Source organism: Ictalurus punctatus, chromosome 25 (assembly GCF_001660625.3).
Source record: "Ictalurus punctatus breed USDA103 chromosome 25, Coco_2.0, whole genome shotgun sequence".
NCBI lineage: Eukaryota > Metazoa > Chordata > Actinopteri > Siluriformes > Ictaluridae > Ictalurus > Ictalurus punctatus.
In genome coordinates this window covers 16,385,789-16,407,759 of record NC_030440.2, presented here as the reverse complement: position 1 = coordinate 16,407,759, position 21,971 = coordinate 16,385,789, and the positions used below count along the sequence as shown (strand labels likewise).

At 45.2% G+C, this 21,971-nt stretch overlaps 2 protein-coding genes across 4 annotated transcripts in view; one reads left to right on the top strand and one right to left on the bottom strand.

Annotated features, from left to right (window-relative positions):
• Window positions 1-1,473: 1,473 nt before the first annotated feature.
• si:ch211-203k16.3 (fibrinogen-like protein 1) lies at window positions 1,474-10,478 on the top strand. 2 transcript variants are annotated; one of them, XM_017455762.3, is made up of 7 exons: window positions 1,474-1,807; window positions 3,187-3,686; window positions 5,936-6,170; window positions 7,746-7,883; window positions 8,598-8,814; window positions 8,922-9,117; window positions 9,282-10,478. In XM_017455762.3, exons 2-7 carry the CDS (start codon window positions 3,348-3,350, stop codon window positions 9,426-9,428), a joined length of 1,272 nt encoding a protein of 423 aa, XP_017311251.1. In that variant the 5' UTR covers window positions 1,474-1,807; window positions 3,187-3,347; the 3' UTR covers window positions 9,429-10,478. The 2 variants fall into 2 exon arrangements, with proteins under 2 accessions (XP_017311251.1, XP_017311250.1); XM_017455761.3 differs by lacking the exon at window positions 1,474-1,807 and having other exon boundaries at window positions 2,248-3,686.
• The window catches only part of snx9b (sorting nexin 9b), a 33,344-nt gene continuing 21,271 nt past the window's right edge, over window positions 9,899-21,971 (bottom strand). For both annotated transcript variants that reach the window (XM_017455757.3, XM_017455758.3), the window contains 13 exons: window positions 19,411-19,546; window positions 19,216-19,297; window positions 18,219-18,344; window positions 17,983-18,100; window positions 16,627-16,757; window positions 16,438-16,544; window positions 15,571-15,674; window positions 15,403-15,480; window positions 15,182-15,258; window positions 13,317-13,406; window positions 13,069-13,183; window positions 12,790-12,881; window positions 9,899-11,897 (listed from right to left, as the gene is read on the bottom strand). In XM_017455757.3, coding sequence (XP_017311246.1) covers window positions 11,850-11,897; window positions 12,790-12,881; window positions 13,069-13,183; window positions 13,317-13,406; window positions 15,182-15,258; window positions 15,403-15,480; window positions 15,571-15,674; window positions 16,438-16,544; window positions 16,627-16,757; window positions 17,983-18,100; window positions 18,219-18,344; window positions 19,216-19,297; window positions 19,411-19,546 — 1,304 coding nt within the window. In that variant the 3' untranslated portion in view covers window positions 9,899-11,849. The remainder of the gene's footprint in view (window positions 11,898-12,789; window positions 12,882-13,068; window positions 13,184-13,316; window positions 13,407-15,181; window positions 15,259-15,402; window positions 15,481-15,570; window positions 15,675-16,437; window positions 16,545-16,626; window positions 16,758-17,982; window positions 18,101-18,218; window positions 18,345-19,215; window positions 19,298-19,410; window positions 19,547-21,971) is intronic.

Sequence of the window (21,971 nt, the reverse complement as noted above, 5' to 3'; positions counted from 1 at the left end):
CAGAACGTACTTTGCTCTAATGGACACGTTTAATGGAATTGTTGATGTGTTATCGGTCGGTAAACTATTCGATGATGCCACCGAATCTGCAATGATAGCATACTGTATGATTTAGATGATTCGGGCCATTCAATACTTGACGATATCATAGAATCATATGACAGAAGATATGATTTCGATTCTTAAAGTCAATGCTTTGATCTTTGTCGATATCCCTGGATCTGTTTTGATATGATACGTTTTTGATTCTTAAGGCAACGATTCGAGTGAGATACCAGTGATCCTGACCCCTTCTGCTCTCTGGACCTGCCTGATCCATCCTGATGCCCTCCTTCTATTTGGAATTCTCACATTCTTATCACCTGAGTGAACTTTTGGTCTTTTATGATCTGCCACGCCTACTTAGATCAAAAGGTGCAGGCTATTTGTTGGTACCTGGAAGGCTACAGCAGGGGATGGAAGAGTAAAAGAAAGTCTATTCATGGTAAACTCGAGTAAACAAATATGTTTTCAGCCTAGAGCTTTCTCTTACAACGCCCCGCAGTTATGGAACAGTCTTCCAATTAGTGTTCGGGACTCAGACACAGTCTCAGTGTTTATATCTAGGCTGAAAACTTCTTTGTTTACTCAAACTTACCATGAACAGACTTCCTTTTAAGCAAAGTACACAGTCTGATCCATTACGGGATAGTAAGTATACCTAATACTCTCCCCCTCTCTTTACCTCCCTCTCGCTCTCCTTCTGTCGAGCTACACATGATGTTATGGAGATACCAGTGATCCTGACCCTTTCTGCACTCCGGACCTGCCTGATCCATCCCGATACCCTACGGAGCTCTCCATCCGAACCCCGATTCCGAAAAAGTTGGGACAGTTTGGAAAATGCAAAAACAACAAATAGAATCATTTGAAATATTCCGTTCACCCTGTACTGTATCGAAAACACATTATTAACATGTCATCTGATGTTTTAACATGCACTCATTTCAAATCGGATGACTGCGACACACTCCAAAAAAGTCGGGACGGTCGACTGTTTACCGTCGTGTACCGTCGCCTTTTCTTTTAATAACACGTACTAAGCGTTTGGGCGCTGAGCGAAGACGCCAGTTGGTTACGTTTAGCAAGTGGAATTTTCCCTCGTTCATCCGTCATGCGTTCCTTCAGCTGCACAGCTGTGCAGGGCCTTCGTTGCTTTATTTTGCACTTCATAATGCGCTACACGTTCTGGATATCATTGACGATACCGCTCCATCTGCTACCATACGATACGACTGGATTTAGTAGCCGCTGATCGACGTGTCTCCAGCTTTGTTCGGAACCTGAAGCGTTCATTCGTAGAGAAAGACCATTAAAAAAAAATTCTGACTCTGCTGGCCGATTATATTATTTACGCACGAGTTTAAACATTCTTTTTACACACCAGTTGTCTGTCCTTTTTTTTTTTTTTTAGAAAAAAAATTGATTCATTGATTTATAACCAATTATAATAACAGATTTATAATTGGTGCCTCAATTCATTTCGATCATTTGCTTTTTTAATTGATGCATCGGTCCAAATGGTCCGGTCGTGACCTTAGTAGATGTCAGATACTCTGAGTGCTTGGACTGTGTCTCTCTCTCTCTCTCTCTCTCTCTCGTCTCACTCCCTTAATTACAAATCCTATTTAGTAAGGATTACAGGGATAAGATGCCCATTGACAGTCCCTCTGTTCCACATAACAGCCGGAGAGAAAAGAAAGAGAGAGAGAGAAATGTAACCGACATGCTACAGGCAGTCCAGGAGAAAATAACCCATCATTTACAGGTAATCATTAACCACTGCCTTTTATTATTTTTTTTACTCACTGTGTAGAAGTTGTTTTTCTGTGCTGGGTTTCATGACGTGGAGACACGACTGTTCCTTCCTTCCGTGAGCGGGGTGTTTATTAAACGTAGGTTCGCACAATAACGAAGTTTAAAGCAAATGCACCGATTTGTTTGTCGCCGTGCTCCGTCACCGGAGGCCAATTTTCTACCACGGGGGTGAATAAAAGGTCTTCCAAACGACAGGAAGAATACTCTCGGCCTCATAAAAGTGTCAGAGCGACACCCGAAGGCACCCGGACCCTCGTCCATCACCGCGACTCGTTCTCCGGATGGAGCGGTAATAGTCCGGCAGGAGTTATTAGTCAGGAAGGATGTACGAGCTGCTCTCTAATGTCGTAAGCTGAAGCACCAGCGTCACCCGGTGAACCCGCAGAGCTGTCCTCGGGTCACGCAGCGACAAGACCGACCCGATTATAGCACTTTAATGCGTGTATACGATGCCGGATGAGTAATCTAATCAGAAATACAAACAGCTCTCTCTTTCTCTCTCACTCTTTTTTTTTTTTTTTTTTTTTTACTTCATGAATCTGAAAACATCTGCAAGCACATCGATAAGCCCATCATGTATAGATATCGTTTGAATTCTTAATCCACAAGCAGTTGATTCATTTTTATAACGGCAGATCGGCCCGTTATTCCAGCTGCGACTCAACGCGTACAGCGGGTTTCTATCAGGAGCTCGTCCTAACACGTTGTTGTTTCTATGGTAACGGCGCATTCACATACGGAGGTCGCGCCACATGATCTAAAGACTCGTAATGAAACGACGGTGGATTAAAAAAAAACGTGTATATATTTAACAAAGAAAAACGAATAATTGTTGATGTGGTGTAGTTCTCTGTAAGGATATGTTGTTGTTGTTGTTTTTTTTTTAAACGTCTGTGGAAGGAGTCTCCAGTGTCACGGCTTCGTAACGGTCATAACCGTGGGGTTTTGCGTCACGGTAAGTCTTTTTTACGGTTTCTCGGTGCTACGTTCAGAGAGAATAACGAGAGGCCGGTGAGGGAAAGACTGTTTAGATAACTGCTTTTAGTAAGGGATCGCGTGTATCGAACTGAATGCAACAATTAACGGATAAAAAGTACGACGTCAGTAAATTATAAATTGGAATTGTTGACAAACCGCTGCAGCCGAGTATAAAAGGGAATAAACACTTCATCATGTGCGGAAAATAATCGACGTCAGGGCGCTAAGAGCAACACCCCCGTTGTTGATTATTTTTCTATGACGGCATGCCCCCCAGCATGTGGTTTAATCCTGTGTACTGTATACTGCGTGTGTGTTATCGGGTCATCGTTATTTTTCCCCGGTGTATAGATAACAAATCTAATGGGAAGGAGGACGGTATTATTCAGACTGTTCCGAAGACATCTTCACTTTCACGTGACTGAGACTGAAGGTTAAAGTGGACATCATGCTGCTCTGAGCCGCACGGATCCTTCCTGAACGCCGGCGCGGGAGTCGCCCGAGTCACGCAGATGGAGGCTGGGACGCTTTTGACCCTCCTGATGGTTCTGTTTGGGGCCAGGGCGAGCAACGACGACCGCTCGGAGCACACGCACCGGGTCAGCACGTCTCAGTGCGGCGAGTACAGTAACCAGGTGATGAAGGACGGCACGTGCAAACTGGTGGCCACGCTGCCCCAGCTGGATGACCAGCGCTGCCCGGACATGTTCCGCTGCACGGACGAGGTCTCCTACTGGCTCCACGAGAACGACGAGCGCAAGCAGCAGATCCTGGCGCTGCGCGAGACCATCTCCGAGCTGCAGGAGGAGCTGCGCAACCATCGGCACCGAGTTAAAGTCCTCGAGCTGCAGGTCAGTGCGAGTCGAGACCCGCGAGCTGCTGCTCCACGTGGACACGAGAGGAATCGGGTCAAAGCGCCATAGCTGTAGATGCAGAAAAACTAACGACCGTGTCTGAAGATAACCTTGAGGTCATAAGTTCACATTCGCCAAAATGTTCATCATTTTAACCAAGTAAAAATGTTCACCCTGTTCAAAAGTTTACACCCCCTCCCCCGACTCGTAATGTATCGTGTCTTCTTGAGCGTCAGTGAGCGTTCGCACCTTTTGTGATAGTCGTGTACGAGTCCCTCGGTCGTCCTCAGCGTGAAAAGGCGGATCTCGACATCATGTAGCCGCTGATGGAAAGGGCTCGGATATGCAGAAGATGCCGGAAAAGCAAAGAATGTGCAGGACCTGGAGGACTTTTCTGAAGAACAGTGGGCAGTTTAACTTCTCGGGACGAACAAGGGACTCGTGAGGAAATATCACAAAACATAGCGTATTCAGGGAAAAGCTAAATGCAGTTTTTATTCAAATTAAAATTTGTATTAAATTATTATTTAAAAAAAAAAAGGGATGAACATTTTTCAGATTCTGCAGGGCACGGGTAAACTTATGACCTCGACTGTGAACGGATAAAAATAGATCAAATCGAGCAAAAAGCCCTAACTGCAACTGTGAATGACTTAGATTTCACATCTGGCAGACAGATTAAACCTGATCGAGGCAGATGTTTCGAGCTTAAACGTTTTTTGTTTTTTTTTTTGTAGAATTTAGCATCGAACGGTTTCGAAGCAGATGACAAAAACACCAGAATTCCACACCTTTTTTCTTTCAGTTTGCAATGACTGGCCTCGATTCTTTCTTTCTTTCATTCCTCGATTCTCCTTTACCCCGAGTGCTAACAGGATTAGCTCGAGACCTTGACCCCACGTGCTCGGCCTTGTATCCGTGCTCGTAAGCTTGTCACTCTGCGCTAACGGCTTACTAACACGGTACAGCTCGGTCACACAGCTCACGCCCACACACACACACACACACACACACACACAAACAAAGCTACAGCTGGTTCTTTCAAGTAGAAATAAAAGAACATGAAACTGCACCTGTATTTTATGAACGTTTTCTGCGATCGAATCGATCGAACGTTTAATACTTCATATATTAACATGCGTCATACCCGAGCCTTGCCGAGTTCTCGATCCTGATTGGTCAGAAGGTGTGGGTTTATTTTCTAGAACAGATCACAGGTTTATACTAATGTACTTGTTATTAAAGTAATGTGTCATCGTTTCTATAGCGACAGCTCATTCTTAGGGATGTTAAGGCATGTCAAGGTTCTCTGTACGGAGACGTTTATTTAACCTTTATGGAAGGAGTCTCCAGTGTCGGTGCTTTTGTATCAGGCGAAGGTAAAGCCGTTTCATCACGGGAAACACTTGAATGTAGTAAACGGCTGTTTATTTTTTTGGCTTATTAACTTGAAGGGATCGACAGCAGCGAGTCTGGTGAGGGAACACCGGTTTATAGCTGCAATGACGGGAGCGAGCTTGTTTTTCAGGCGCGCCATGAGATTAAGTGTAACAATAACGTGATCAAAATGATGACGTCATGGGGGGGGGGCAATGGTGGCTAAGTGGTTGGCATGTTCGCCTCGCACCTGTGGGGTTGGGGGTTTGATCACCACACACGTCTGCCCTGTGTGCACGGAGTTTGCAGGTTCTCTCCGTGCTTTTGGGGTTTCCTCCGGGTTCTCCGGTTTCCTCCCCCAGTCCAAAGACACGAGTTGTAGGCTGATGGGCGTGTCCAAATTGTCCGTAGTGTGTGAACGTGTGTGATCGTGCCCTGCGATGGGTCATCAAACGTCGCTGTGATACAAGAGGAATAAATAAACCATTTCATAAACGCTGTTACAGAAAAATAATCAGCTTCAGCACATCATCGTGACCCTGCTTCATTCCACTCTGCTGTCGCCGATTAGTTCCTGTAACAGCATGCCTCCAAGTGTTCTATTCCTTACGCAACATGCACTAGTATGCCATTTTTCTCACTTGTAATAACCACACACTAAAACCTATGCTGCAAATAAAGATTCTGTGTGTTTATTTTCGGGGTGCATAAACTTTCGCACCCGACCGTAGATCATCTTGCTGTTTTTCTCACCGTTCCGGCACAGCTACGTACGGTCCGGTCTTCTTTTCTAGCGCTAGGTCTTATGTGAAAGTGTTTTACTTTTCTTTCTCTCCCCCTGCACGCGTCTCCCGTCGTGCCGATGTCAGAGCGAAGAAAAGTTTCACCTGAACTCGTCTCACGAGCATCGCTTCCGCGAGCTGGAGGGTCAGTACGCCGAGGCCACCACGCTGCTGCACGTCCAGGGCTCGCTCATCTCCGACCTGCAGGCGCAGATCCACAACCTCTCCATGCTGGTGGAGAAAGTTCGCCGAAACCCCGGGTGCATGATCAACATCGTCCGCACCAGCCCGCTGCTGAGCACGCAGCACACCCTGCACCCCGGTACGCTGAACCCTAACGAGCGACCGAGGGCTTCTTCCATACATCTAAATAAATAAATAAATAAATAAAACCCCCACACTCCTACCCCTTGTATATTTTCACTTAAGTGCTCATTGCAAATCCTTTAACATTTCCTTTAGCACAGCTCCCAACTCCGCCAACCCCGAATGCTCAGTTCCGATTGGTCAGACAGCATTAGCTCAAAGACTTAGAATAACGCGCTGGTTCGAATACCTGATCTTTTTTTTTTTTGTGCTAGAGTAACAGGAACTAACTTGTGTATCACGAATCTTCCTGGACAATGCGTGTAAATATAAACAGATAAAAACAACAACGTACAATTCCTTCACTCTCATGCTGTAGTAAAAGAGGGATAAAAACGCGTCACAACGTGCTTTCGGAAGTTCTTTTCTTTTCCCATAACAGCATGCCCCTCCCCCACAACCGTTTTATTCTTTACGTATTAACTATATTTAAAACATCCAAACAAATCAAATCTTTTTTTTTTTTTTTTTTCCCCCCGGTTTTGAAAAACTAAACAATAAACAGTGCATTAGTTGAACTTGAAAAATGAGTTTTTTTTTAAATGTATTTTTTTAAAAAAAATAAACGAGCGAAGGTGATGCGATCGGATCGTGTGCGTATGCACTCGGGTACTAAACATCCGAGGTACATTTCCGTGTCGCTCGTGCGGTACTCGTACGCAGTACACCTTTGTCTGTGGTGTACTTTTAAAGCTTTATGCTCCAAATGATTTACTTAAAATCGAATTTAAAGTTACGACTATATCCACGTTTCCCGGTGAATGATGCGCATTAGAAAAAGGTACAAAAGATAACGCAACAAAGAGAACCCCGGAGTGTATGATTAAAGTCGTAGTTCTGATGTCGTATTTATAAACGAGCATCACGTATCGTTCGTTATTTCTCTCACGCACCGTTACATTATTATCTTATTCTAGCCACTGTATGTGTAATGTATGCTCTGCTACCATAAACAAGAATTTTATTACGTTTCCGAGTATTAACACCCCCCCCCCCCCCCCCCACACACACACACAAAACCTGCTTATAATAATGATAATAAAAGTCTAAGGGCAGTTGTCGAACTCCACCGGAAGAATAGAAGTGTCGGGGTCAGTTACACCCGGATCGACTTTCCAACACAATACAATGCAAAGTAGTTCCGCTCACGTTTCCCTTTCCTGAAGGGCTTGTCGTATTCATACGCCAAACGTCTTGACCGGAGATGCTCCCGTTGCTACAAATTCTTCTCTCTGGAAAAGTAGTTCCCTCCAGGAAAGGATGAATTTGACAGATTCGGCACTTCATTTACAATCAGAGATTCATTTAAACGTTTCTTCACGGACTTCACTGGACTTCCACGGAGTTTCTAGTGAAATAAGTCGTATTGTTTTGTTGTTTTTTCTTCTTCTCACTACAGGGAAATTGTGCATCCTTTTTTGTTTTACTTCATGTCATGACTGACTGTTTATCAAGAACTTAATGAATGTATCTGTCATCTAATCTAATCTAATCTATTATAATTAAACACAAGCTGTTGTTGTACATTTAGAGATGCAGCACGTCAGAAACTGTCCCATCGACTGTGCCTCCATCTACTACAACGGCGTGCGGCGGTCCGGCGTCTACACCGTGGTGCCGTCGTTAGGAGCCATGCCCGTGGAGGTCTACTGCGACATGGACACGGACGGTAAAGGACAATCATTTTGAGTCTACGGGGCAGCTGTTGAGCTCCATCGATATATATTTCAAAAAACGCTCTATAAGACAAATCCGTAACTCCATCCGTTAGCGTGAGCGGCTTGTCGACAGTGCGAGTGCTAGGAAAGTGTAAACGGGAACGACAAAGCGGTATGTTTTCTAGCAGCTGGATTGTTTTTAATCCAGATGACTTACTTTCCTTCTTTCCGGCTAGTTTAAAAAAAGTGACGCCGATCCCCGGAGCCGGTGCACGCATCGCGTCACGGTTTCAGATAGTTCACAGAGTCTTCCTGTGCTCTCATTTCCCGGCATCAGTTTATCAACGCTGTAGGTTGACGTGGTGTTCGGTGTGGACGGCTGAAGCTCGGCAAGATCGCGCGAACGTCGTGTCGTCCCATGCCGAGATTTGAATACATAGATCATAAAAACGCGAAGAATATTAACATAAAATGTAGCCTTGGCTCATTATAAATAGTTATCCTAACGCTGTAATACTAACTAGCCATAATTACGGCACGCCGCCGTGTTTACTAGGTGACGGATCACCATGATGTGAATCCGAGTGCGGATCGTTTGCTATTTCTCGTCACTTTGAGCTCTCTTAAATGGTAACGTCGCTCCCGAGTCGCTTTATCTATCGCTTTATCTATATATGATCGATAACCTGCTCGTACTGGACTCGGGCGTGTGGTCTGTCTCTCAGGCGGTGGCTGGACCGTGATTCAGCGTCGGCAGGACGGCTCGGTGAAATTCGACCGCGGCTGGAAGGAGTACAAGGACGGTTTCGGAGACCTGCACACCGAGTACTGGCTCGGGAATCAGCACATCCATGACCTGACCACGCAGGGAGACTACGCTCTGCGCATAGACATGGAGGACTGGAGCGGCAAACGCAAACACGCTCTTTACCAGAGCTTCCGGTGAGGACAAACCGGAGTCCAACAGTGTGTAATTATCCCCGTTGACGCCGGCCGTAAGTAAAGTGTAATCTATAATCCCGATTTGACTCGGCCGTGTGTGGTGGCAGGATCGAGGACGAGGCGGCCCAGTACAGGCTTCACGTCTCTGGCTTCAGTGGCACAGTTGAAGACTCGTTCAGCTGGTATCACGACAAGCAGGACTTCAGCACACCCGACACGGGGAACATCTGCGCCGAGATCTCGCACGCAGGCTGGTGGTACAACCAGTGTTTCTACGCCAACCTGAACGGCGTCTACCACAAGGTAATCCCCTAAAACCTACACCTGTATACTGTAACCATTTAGCGTTTTTAAGTCGAGGTTTCTTCCTCACGTTCGTCTCGGGGAGGTTTTTTTTTCCGCTCGCCACTCGTGCCTTTCTATTACGTGACGCGTGTTTACAGTAGGTCATTCTGTGTGCTCTTCAGGGTGGACGTTACTCGCCTAAGGGGAAAAATACGCTGGGACCCAACGGAATCGTCTGGTTCACCTGGAAGGACTCGGACTATTACTCCCTGCGCAAGGTGACCATGATGATCCGGCCACGCACCTTCCGGCCACACCTATCCCCCTGACGGGCCCTGCTGCAGCCGGCCGATCGGAGCGGACGCCGACGGACTGAACGGTGATGTCCGAACCTGCGCAGTAGACTTAAATAAATATTTTTAAAGGGAGAGGGCGCTGTGGTACTTCTCATCACGCATCGTACACCACAGGTAACGTTTTTGCGCGTACTAAACCTGGAAGAAAGACGTCCGGGTAACCCTCATCCCTCCAGCCTTCGATGGCAACGTTGTCTTGTTCTCGATTGCGTAAAGGATCATCTTCCTAGCCTGGAATGTTTGTCTGACGACTTTTAAATGTATAGAAACGATGATTTAGATCGGATACAGCCTGCCTGAAAAGGACGCCCGCGCCTCTCGACCGGCCGTGGCGCACGGATCGCCGTTCACGATTAACAACAACACGCCGCTTCATCCGTCCTCATTAACACTCCACTCACGCACCGCCTAGAGAGCGGTCCTGCTCACAAAATAACTCCACATTAAGAGAATACAAATCGAAGTTTATTAAATCGTAATCAGGATTACTTTCGTGGCTTTTTTTTTTTTTTTTATACATCGTTCATGGTGCAAACAACATTGCAGACATCGCTATACATAAAATGATACATCATGAACTGAAGCACATGCATCTGTTAATGTGTGTGTGTGTGTGTGTTTATATATATATTACACACATACATATACACACACACACACACACACACACTCGTGCGCTTGTGTGAGGAGGAACAGAAGTGCTTGAGAAAAAGAAAAGATTGCACAGAGATGGAAACGTGGCTTTCTTTGGAGGGGAAAGAAAAAAAAAAAAAAAAAAAAAAAAAAAAAGCGTTGGTATGATGTCAGATAAGATTACATGTGCAAAAAGGACCAGCCCTCCTTTAGATGCTCAAAAACCAGACTTGTGTATGTGTGTGTGTGTGTGTGTGTGTGTGAGAGAGAGAGAGAGATTATAGACAGGTTATACAAATTGCTTGTTATATTTTGGCACTGTGAATGGAAAGTGCATAGCATAGTGACACATGCTGAAGTTCCTCAGCACGTGAAGGCACATCGACGAGGCCAAACCTCTACGACTCCAAAACAAACCGAACAACAAGGAAGAAAGAAAGAAAAAAAGAAGAAGAAGAAAGAAAAAAAAAAAAAAAGACAGTGTAGGGGGGAAAAAAAATAAAAAAAATAAAATAAAAAGTGTGTAAGAGACTTCGATCGTCCCGTCGTTCTTTCTAGACGATTCTTTTCTTTCATACTGAATCACAGTCCTATATGACGTGACATTTGTGCCGCTGGAATATTTATATTGGAACTGTGTGCCCAAAAAAAAAAAAAGAAAAGAAGAAGAACTTGTAAGTGAAGTTTTAAAACACAATTCAATTTTTAAATTTGGTCAGAGTTTATTCGCTACGCTGGGCTTTCAGACATCACCGATAAGCACTGTGTACGTCTCATCTGAAGAGACGCATATGTAAACATTTTTTTTTATTACATGGTATGTGATGTTTATGACTACGGGTCAAACGTACTTCATCATCGTCGTCGTCGTATAGCAAGTTATTCATTTCCTCAACCCTGAGTTCAGCAAGTGACGTCGGATCGATATTGCTTTAGGTTCATATGGAGGATTTGCACTAGAATATATAATAGAATACTTATGAATGTGCCACGAATGCACACGAAGAATAAAGTGTTACCTGAAGTTCCACGTCCGTACTTCGGCAGCACGGGTCGTTTCCAGATCCAGTCCATCGCGAGGCACGCCGCCGTTTCCCGGCCGCCGATCGGCCGAGACCGCGTTTAGATCGACCGGACGTGTGAGGCGATTCGTGGCGCCAAAGTCTACACGGGAATTTTGCCGGATCGGATTATCTCAGAACTAAACGAGACGAGGATTTGCATCGCGTGTGCAAATTCGACTTATTAGATTTGAATCTTTAAAACCTGGTACACAATTTCAAAGCATAAAGAAAAAAAAAAAATTCAAACTGATCTTCCTAGCGGCACAGATATCATTCCTTAATAATAATAATAATAATAATAATAATAATGTGACTGGATTGGAGAGAAAACACTGGACGGAATTAGCATTAAGGGAACACACACCGAGTGATGGTGTTAAACAGTACTAAGAGTACCTGGTGTCTGTGCCGTCTGTCGCATCCCTCGGCTGCTTTCGGGACGCTCGGCTTTAAATACAGAACGGTACAGGCAGGTGTTCCGTTGGTGTAAGAGAGGATGTGATATATTTTACCAAACCTCCTTTGGTCTGAGATCAACATAATCTTTTTATGGCACTGAGGTCATAGACAAAGTTGTTAAAGAGGAACTGAGGAAAGGAACGAGAGAGAGAGAGAGAGAGAGAGTGAGAGAGAGAGAGAGAGAGAGAGAGAGAGAGAGAGAGAGTCCTGTGTGTGAGATTCAGTGCAGTCCTCTTCTTTACATGGTAGTGAACTGACTGTGAGCATGTCTCAGCTTCTCCGCAATCTATAAATACAAAACAGCATTTAATTTCACACACACACACACACACACACACACACACACGAATCAAACATGTCTTAAGAGAGACCCTGAAATTGATTCATGTCCACTAACTGCACATCCTGAAGTGTTTTAATTCTTTTACACCACAACCATTACTTTTTTTTTTTTTTTTTTCTCGGTTCGACGTCGTACTTCTTATCCTTTATAATCAGTCGTGGAATGTCTGCAAAACAAGTTAGCTCCTGTTCTTACATTTGCGTTATAGCAGTCACGCACAAACAGTCGTTCCCTCACCAGCCTCTCTTACAACCCCCCCCCCCCCCCACCAGCCTCTCTTACAACCCCCCCCCCCCCCACCAGCCTCTCTTACAACCCCCCCCCCCCCCCACCAGCCTCTCTTACAACCCCCCCCCCCCCCACCAGCCTCTCTTACAACCCCCCCCCCCCACCAGCCTCTCTTACAACCCCCCCCCCCACCAGCCTCTCTTACAACCCCCCCCCCACCAGCCTCTCTTACAACCCCCCACCCCCCCACCCCCCCACCCTCACCAGCCTCTCTTACAACCCCCCCCCACCCCCACCAGCCTCTCTTACAACCCCCCCCCACCCCCACCAGCCTCTCTTACAACCCCCCCCCCCCACCAGCCTCTCTTACAACCCCCCACCCCCCACACCAGCCTCTTCCCCCCTTTTACCCTTAACTTCACCTCTGACTGTTACAAAGTACCGACACGGGAGACTCCTTCACATACACATACCGTACAGGAAATGTTCCAACATCTAACATATGGCCATCAAGTGAGTTTACATCTCCTTATTATTGTTATATATACACACACACACTTTTCTGTATAACTGTATAAACAAACAGGAGGCACAAGAACAGATTTACCATCTCGTAAAATTTCACTTGCTGCTCCAGGTACTGCTGCATCACTCGGTTGTAATCGTAGATGCGGTTACTATGGAAATGGTTCATCTCCGCTGCAGGACCGAATCACCCAGATATCAGGTCACAGCCAGGTTCGGGACAGAATTACACATTAATAATGATATTTTTTTAAAAAGTCTGGATCCTGGCTAATTCTTCCCCCTCCCATTTGTAATTTTCTTGCAAAACGTTACAAACGGCCCCTTTAACCCGTAGTAGGATCGCGCTACATGTGTGTACCTTGTAATGCATAAGACATGGTGCTGACTCGCTTGCCCATAGTGACTTTTTCTCCGGCGGTGATTTTACTGGTGGCCACCAGTTTGTCTGCTTCTTTGACCTTCTCTATGGCGGCCTGCGGGAATCCAAACAGAACACACGCCGTCCTTAAGACACAACCCCATCTGATCGACACTTCCTGTCGTTTCAACACCACTGTCGTTTTTAAGTAACTCTTGCGCTTTCAAGCTCGCCGGATTTCACGGTACCTTGTGGACTCCGATGGTGTCGGGGAAGCATCCCAGAAGCCCTTTGTACTCGTTGTTCGTCTCCATGAGGAAGTGAAGATCTTTTTTAGGCTGAAAATGGAGAACGAAACAGACGTCAAGTTATTTTACACACGCAATCAAACACAAGGCACTGTCCACCTTCACAGGGTAAAGCTCTCGGTCGACAAAATGGCCTCGGAATAGAAAACCAGTGATTATTTCCTGCACGGGCCACAGGAAACCATCCGAATTTCCCTTACAGTAACTCTCGGAGAGACCCTATCGGGATAAAACGTCTGGAACACGTTCGCACGGACATCGCGGTGATATAAACGTCAAAACCCTACAGAAAAAACGTCGTCGGTTGTTTTTTTTTTTTTTTTACGAGCGTCGTCCGCTGCATCGTTGGAAAGTTAGTCTTCAAGCTCCGCCCACGCGACTGAATCATACGCCTTCGCGATCATGAAAAACTCGTTTCCCGACGCCGGTTTTTGTCTCGTCATGAAATAAATGGACTGCTGACCTCGTAATGCACGTGGACTATTCATCAAAAGTGAAGGATCTGAATCTGGTAGGAATCTACTAAATGATTTCACTAATCAGCTCGATGTGTGTTACTGGAGTTCAAAACGCAGATACGGGGTGTTCAAAGAAGACTAGGAGCTTATGAACTGATGACTGGGGAAGATTTACTTCCAACGATTTCAATCTCATTCAGTCAGCAAATTCGAAGAAAAGAAAAAAAAAGGAGCGATAAAGAGACACAGAGAGAGATAGAGAGAGTCCCTGAACAGTTTATATAACCCTCAATCAATGACACTCTGCACATCAGAGCTATGACTAACTGCCTCAAAAGCTTTTCCACATCGTTCAGGGTTCGACTAAAACACTGCACCACAGAACCAAAGGGAACATTATAATTAAAAATCAATCAATCAATCAATCAATCAATCAATCCAGAACTATTTAGTGCTGAAAACTTCATCTGGGCCTGAAATCCTGACTGACTTCCTTCCACACACACACACACACACACGTGCGCATCAAACAACAAGCAGGTTTTGTGTCCAAGTGTATATTGTAGAGTGTTCAGATCTTAACCCGATGCGAGTTAATAAACAGGACAGGAAAGCTGGCGAGATGAGTGGGAAGACCACATGGAATACAGATAATCCCATTCCCAGACAGGAGCTGCTCCCATCCTGAGCCTCTGTATGTTTACGACATGATAACGCTACAGGAAACACAAACCGAGAGAGAGAGAGATATATAAAGGGACATTCCAGCTATGGAAGGGCAGAGCGTATGGACTGTGCTCAATCAATATCCACAGACATCAAAAACAAGGTTCCCGTAAAGGAAACGCGGATTATTTCATGCACTTCAATCGCGAATCCGCCGCGATCTCCCCGGTTTCCGTTCGTGACGCAAACATGGGAAATACACAAAGCAGAAAAATTGTTTTTCGGAAAGACGAAGATTCCAGAAACAATGCCGGGGAAATACCCGAACAGTGAAAGACGGTAGACGGTGTTATTGGAGCCGCACACGAATGTAATCCTTAAAATATTTAACGATGGTACGATATACCCGGTCAGACTCGAGCGTGTGTACGGAAATGCTCGACTGCAGGTCGACAGGAAACGGACGAGTGGATGACGAGCGGAACGGTCAAAAACCGTAACCGAGAACGTGGTAAGAGATGAAAATCGTTAAATAAACAAACGCGTCAATCAATATGTAAAAAAAAAAAACACCCAGGAACATATTGAAACGTCTTGGTAAAAGCCCGCACTGATAACTCTGAGTGTCATACGCAGCGCCGGTGTTTGGCCTCGGCCCCTGTGCTGCGATTCACGGCGTACCTGCTCGGCCACCATCTGCGCGATCTCCTCGTAGGTCTTCCCCGCTGCAGTGAGGGCGTCAGTGAGCGTAGCTTCTCCTGCAGGAAAACACCACAACCACAAACTCACGACGTCAAACCGCATACTCACACTTAACTCTACCAGACCCTTTCATTATGGTTCAACCCAACCCACAACGCTTTCATAACAAGCGCAGGACCGAGCTGTGCAGCAGACCGGACCTTCGTATCCACTGCTGGTGAAGACGGACGACAGGTTCTGGAAGGCTTTCCCGATCCGCTGGTACTCTTTCGGCAGAGCTGTTGGAGGAAATAAAAGATATATTTAGTGCTAAATAATCTCTAATAAATAAATAAATAAATAAATAAATCGCAAAGTTTCTCACTCACGTCCTGTGCAGCGCTTCCAGTGCTCGTTTCCGACAGTCAGAAGGTCCTTCACGCCATCGTCCATCGACTTGGTGAAACGACTGAACTGCTCACACTTCTGCTCGCTAGAAATACACGACGACATCAAAACTCCGTGCCGTATCTGTTAAGGACGGGCTTTTACGGCCGTCACGGACGCGTCGTGGAAACGCGAGTCCATTTCCAACAGTGTCGAGCTGATATTTTGGGTCTCATGTTTATATACAAGCGAATTTACAAAGTTGTGTTTGGGTATATATCGGGGTATATAGGGTCGAGCTCCGTTTCGCAGGCCGAATCGACATTTTTATTGTAAACGGAGCCTGTCCTATTCATGCTTTTTATAGGTTTTTAAAACAAGAACGTATCGTATCGACTCGCTCGGGGCGTTGGAAACGCTCGACGTCATCCAAAAAGAGACGAGAAAAATAAATGCTCGCTCGAGGGAAAAAATACGACGTCTATCGTGACGTTTTATAAAACAGTTTTTTTTTTTAAAGCTATTATCGGAGAACAGTCTTACGATACGCCGTGAAACGTATGCTTCTTAAAGAGTAAAATAAAGCTTGGTATGTCTGATTTGGTTAAAGCAGTGGTGGCCCACGACATTCCTGTTAAACGACGTGAGGTTAGAGGCCTTCCGATTGGCCGACGAGTCTAATTTGGGTGTGGCTTTGTAGATTGGTTTGCTGCTCGTGGGAAAAAAAAAAAAAACGTCTGGTCGTTTTTCGGATTTCTAATAAATAAAACCCATTCGATTCCACCGTGAAGCCTACAAGAGTCTCTACACCAAATACCGCTGGAGTTATTAAGTGTAAAAGGAAGCATTTCATGTCCCCGTGCACTTACACTTCGAGGAGATCCAGGTCCGGCAGTCCCTCAGGCTCGATCGTGGAGAAGATCATCACCCCGACCGTCTCGTCCTTCTCTGCTTTTCTCTTCCCCATTTTCCAGTCCTGCACGACACAAACAGATCCGTTCACACGTCCTCAAAACAAACGGCGGTACGCGCAATCCTCCCTCCTTTACACCCCATACCTTCTCATCCTTGTAGGTGAGGAAGAGCTGGAACACATCGCTGTTGGAGACGATGGGATGCCGGCACATTCTGGACATCCAGGCCTGAAGCCTCTCCATACGCATCTTGATGAACTCCTCCTCGAAACGTCCTGAGAGACAAACGGCATGGACAAATACGCTTCCTTTACACCACCCTTAACGCGGCGCTGTCCGGTTCTCGATTCTGATTGGCCAGAAGGGGGTTGCTTTATTCTCTGTAACAGCAGCTCTGACTGTACTGCAGCTGCGAATCACACGTTTATATTAACGCACCCGTTCTAATACGTCACCCTTTCTACAACATACACGGGGACTCGTACGGTAGACGCTACCTATAAACCGGCTAAATAACGTGTGTAATTATTTAACGTTGACGGAAGGAGTCTCCAGTCCGTAAGTCCTCGGATACGGGAAAGTCTTCCGGACCGAAGGAGTTTACGTTTTTGTGGTTTTCTCGGTAACACGACTAGCCGCTTTTATTTTATTTATTTATTTATGTTGTCTTATCGTCTTCAAATAAGAGAAAAAGACAGAGAATAAATTCACAAAATGATTTTTAAAAAAAACAAACAAACAAATAAATAAATAAAAAACTTTTGTGGACATTCCACAATATTAAATGTAACTAGAAATGGATAATAAATCACAACGTGTCGTTCATCAATACTACCTCTGACGAGAATTTCGACACTGAGAAAAGTATACCACACTCACTGTATACCGTATAGAAGCGTCGCTGTAGAACTCGACGTATTTATACGTGCGACGGGACCGCTGTCCCGACAACTTCCAATAGAAAGCCGCTAAACATCATGCGCTAATTAGCATATTCATTACATCGCCGCGTCGTATTTGCATTCCGCCTAGTGTCAGCCCTTCACGTCTGTTTGCTCCTCTCCTACTCTCTGTGCTCACGGTCTGTACTTCGATACAGCCGAAGTCCCGATAAAGCGCTTCTTATTTACAGATTTTTCCTCAGATGCTGTTAAAAATAAATAATCCATGATGTAGTGGTGCGATTAAGTGGAGATGTTTACCAACCCGAAACTAGATAAACGTCTCCGTGCAAAAAATAATAATAATTTAAAAAAAAAAAAAAAAAAAAAAAATCACTGTCATTCACCATTGACACTTCTCTTCCTGTGTGTGCCGTTACTATAGAAACGATAACGTATTACAAGGAGAGCATTGATATACACGCGGGATTTGGAGCTGCGCTACTGTCAGAGCTGCTGTTACAGAGAATTAATCAACACCTTCTGAACACAACTGTGGAATAATCTCACACACACACACACACACACACACACACACAAGCAGGTTTTTTCAGCTTACCTGTGACCTGCTTGTCAGGCAGGGATGGGATGGGGATGGCTGACCCAAACTTCTCCAAAAGTCTCTCATACAGCCAATCAAAGTGCTTGTAGCGATGATTGACAGGTTTGTTGGTAGTCTAAGGGGGGGTGGGGTGGGGTGGGTAAATCATCAATCATCCCGGTGTCGAGGTGTTGAAATAATAATTCATGACACTGAACTGCTGTAATTCGGATGTTTTACGCTGCAGGACTCACGTTAGGCATGACCTGGTACTCGATGTAGCTCTTCAGACCGTACATTTTGGAGCCCTTTTTGGGGTCTGCTACAACGCAGTCCAGCTGAGGCTCGGTGTACTCCCAGACCGGGCCGACCTCACCGCTCTGCAACACAACACACCCCCCCCCCCCCCCACGACACGCGTTAAACACCGCACCGACGCCTCCTGAAGCGGTCTCGCCCTTTCCTTCTGAAAAGATTCGGACCTTTTCAGGACTTTTAATGGTCAGAGTTGTTTTTTTTTTTTTGTGTTAAATCCTTTAAACTCTAAAGAGCAAAGGCACTTGGGTCCAGACTGAAATGCCTGTATCATTAGATACCGTTATTAGTTTCACTGTAGTTACTGAATAATTGATGGTAGTTACTGAACGACTGAGAGTTCAGGGACGTGAACTCTTATCGTGAAAAGGAAAGAAGGGGAAAAAAAAAAAAAAAAAAAAAGATTCGAGAAGCTGCGTTAGTGGACAGAATAAACGAAAGTCTAATGACAAAGGGTTTAGCAGGACCTTAACATCTGGAGTTTATTAATCCGAGTCATTTTTGAACATCTCTGTCCTGAAGACTTCCCCACGGCGGCGTCGACACCGGAGACTCCTTCCGTAAGGTGTTAAATAAACGGAAAACGTCACCGCATCAAAAACGACACGTCTTTAGCGGATTTTTGTGGCACGTCCACCACACGGTCCACGTCCCTGTGAATGAGCCGTGACTACGGGAATGACTAGAAACGTATCTGAACGAACGCGTTAATCAGAACTGAGCGAAATACAGCATGTGGTAGGAACAGATCACGTGTTTGGGTTAAACTTTATACATCAATAACATTAGCTTTTGAACTCGAAAGAAAAACTAAAGAAGCAAAAATATATATATTTTTTTTATGTATATTGTTCTTTATATATGTACATTTTATTGTTCTGTTCGTTTTTCCTTCCCTAATAACCGCGAGTAATTAAACGCGGGTGTGTATCTTACATAGATGGACAGCTTGGGTCCTTTGGAGGCCAGTTTGGACAGGAGGAAGAGCTCAGGGCCTGATTTGGAGAATCCTGGGAATCTGAGAGGGAGAGAAACACGAGGTTAAAAAGGTGGATCGTGTCATTACGTCGCACTATAGTTGAAAGCTGAAGCTTTGCAAGCCGAGCCTGGGGGAAACATGAGACGTCTTACTTGTTGAGAGTGATTTTCATGGAGGATCCATGAGCTCCTCCTCTGTTGATGGCGCCGCCGTCGCTTGTTTCGCTTTCCCCAAACCCGCCAGACTTCCCCTCGTCCCACTCGTCGTCCCACTCGTCGTCCTCGGCACCTTTGACCACATTACTATATTACACACCTTTATTTAAAAGGATTATAAAATCCGATATATTATCGCACACCTACACATGCATTCATTCATTCAGAAGTAACCCAAAGCAGATTATTATTATTATTATTATTATTATTATTATTATTATTATTACAGGGGGTCGACTGATAACGCATGCACACCTGGACACATCTGAATAACACACTTCTGTATTAAAGCTCAGTAACCCCGCCCACTGTGTTAATGGATTGGTCCAGGTGTCACCCAGGTACTGAATAAAGCCGATTTAAACTCTCTTCCCTGTGTTTATGAAATATTCCCTTTTAAATGGTTTATTTTTATTCATTTAACGTTTTATCCATTTCTAGTTACATTATTAATATCGAAACAAGTTCCTGTCCTCACTTGCATTACAGCAGCTAGAAACGGTCGATCCCTCAGCAGCGCTTTCCCTCCGTCTTTCTCTCTCTCTCGGACTTAAAACGCTTCTGAGAAATCCAGAAAGCGTAAGCTCGTCCGTCCCGAAAGCGCCGGAAGACTTTCGATGTTTAAAACGTCACGGCCGACACCGGAGACTCCTTCCGTGAACACGGAATAGACGTTCTAGTAGAAGACGTTCTCCCGATCCATTTCTCATTAGCCTCAAGTCCACGCGTAAGCTGTTACCATAGCGACGGAAACGTATCGCGGTGCGTCCGGGTCACGTCGGAAAGGCCGCGTTGACTATTTGAACGCACGTGAACGCCACCACAAAGCCGTGAGTACGAGTAGGGGAAACTCGTATTTGTGGGCGTGTCAGGAAGAAAACATGGAATACTACAGCGTTGTACAATTACGGTATACTATCTAACGATAAAGTTTACAGCGGCTTCATAAACTTTGTAAAAGTAGAGTTAAAAAACCTTGCTGCATTTTTTTTTTTTGTAGTTAATTAAGAGAAAGTTCACCGCCATCTCGCTCCGCCCAAAGTGACACGGACGCACCCGATATCGTAAATCACGACTTCCCAACTCGTAAATACGAACGTCCCAGTTGGACTTGACGGCACATTTAGAACACGCGTGCTGATAAAAACCTGCGATTCTGTCCGGCGAGATACGACGCTAACGAATTCCAGTAACACGCAATTCTAGCGTCTTGATTCTTCTGAAACATTTCACTGGGTTTACATGCTTAAATGCGGCCCAGTACACAAACGGTGTTAAATCTTTAGACGTTAACTTGACACTGAATTAAAACTAGCCGTTATCCAACAGCATGACCCATGCTTGTGAGTTTGGAGCTCAGTTCATCCCATGCGGTTTGTTAGCGTCGTTATAAACACCTCAGGAGGAACGCGTGGCGTACCTGCGTAATCGATTAGGTACGGATATCGGTAAATATCTTCGGGGGAAAAAGAAGGGAAGAAATAACATTTAAATGAAAGGAAGTCCAAGCGAACCTTATATTGTACACCGAGAACACCGATATTTGAAAGACTTTTGGATATTGTACATTTTTTTTCCAATTAAAGAAGAAAGATGATTAGCTATGATTATATTCACGTGACACGTGGATAGTCGTGTAAAAAACAAAACAAAAAAAAACAAACAAAAAAACAAAAAAACACACACCTGACAAAAATTGCCCAAATCTCAACCCCGGGCCTGCTGTCTTGTGTCATAACGTTACTGGGTTACGACAGCAGCGTTTTCAAAATAGGAAGCGTGTCATTAGTTTTCCTCCCAAAACTGAGCACATGCTGTGCAACTGACAGAAAAAAACTTCCATGTACTCCTTTTTGTACTGTAGAAATGGATGGATGGATGAGTGGATGGATGAGTGGATGGATGGATGGATGGATGAGTGGATGGATGGATGGATGGATGAGTGGATGGATGGATGAGTGGATGGATGGATGGATGAGTGGATGGATGGATGAGTGGATGGATGGATGAGTGGATGGATGAGTGGATGGATGGATGGGTGGATGAATGAGTGGATGGATGGATGAGTGGATGGATGGATGAGTGGATGGATGGATGGATGGATGAGTGGATGGATCAGTGGATGGATGGATGGATGAGTGGATGGATGGATGGATGGATGAGTGGATGGATCAGTGGATGGATGGATGGATGGATGGATGAGTGGATGGATGGATGGATGGATGGATGAGTGGATGGATGGATGAGTGGATGGATGGATGGATGGATGAGTGGATGGATCAGTGGATGGATGGATGGATGAGTGGATGGATGGATGGATGGATGAGTGGATGGATGGATGGATGGATGAGTGGATGGATGGATGAGTGGATGGATCAGTGGATGGATGAGTGGATGGATGAGTGGATGGATGAGTGGATGGATGGATGGATGGATGAGTGGATGGATGGATGGATGGATGAGTGGATGGATGGATGAGTGGATGGATCAGTGGATGG

Bases quoted from the DNA above. Each gene is read 5' to 3' on its own strand.
- si:ch211-203k16.3 (XM_017455762.3), top strand. From the start codon at position 3,348: ATGGAGGCTGGGACGCTTTTGACCCTCCTGATGGTTCTGTTTGGGGCC. The intron at 7,884-8,597 runs GTAAAGGACAAT...TCTGTCTCTCAG, and splicing joins CTGCGACATGGACACGGACG to GCGGTGGCTGGACCGTGATT. The intron at 8,815-8,921 runs GTGAGGACAAAC...GTGTGGTGGCAG, and splicing joins GCTCTTTACCAGAGCTTCCG to GATCGAGGACGAGGCGGCCC.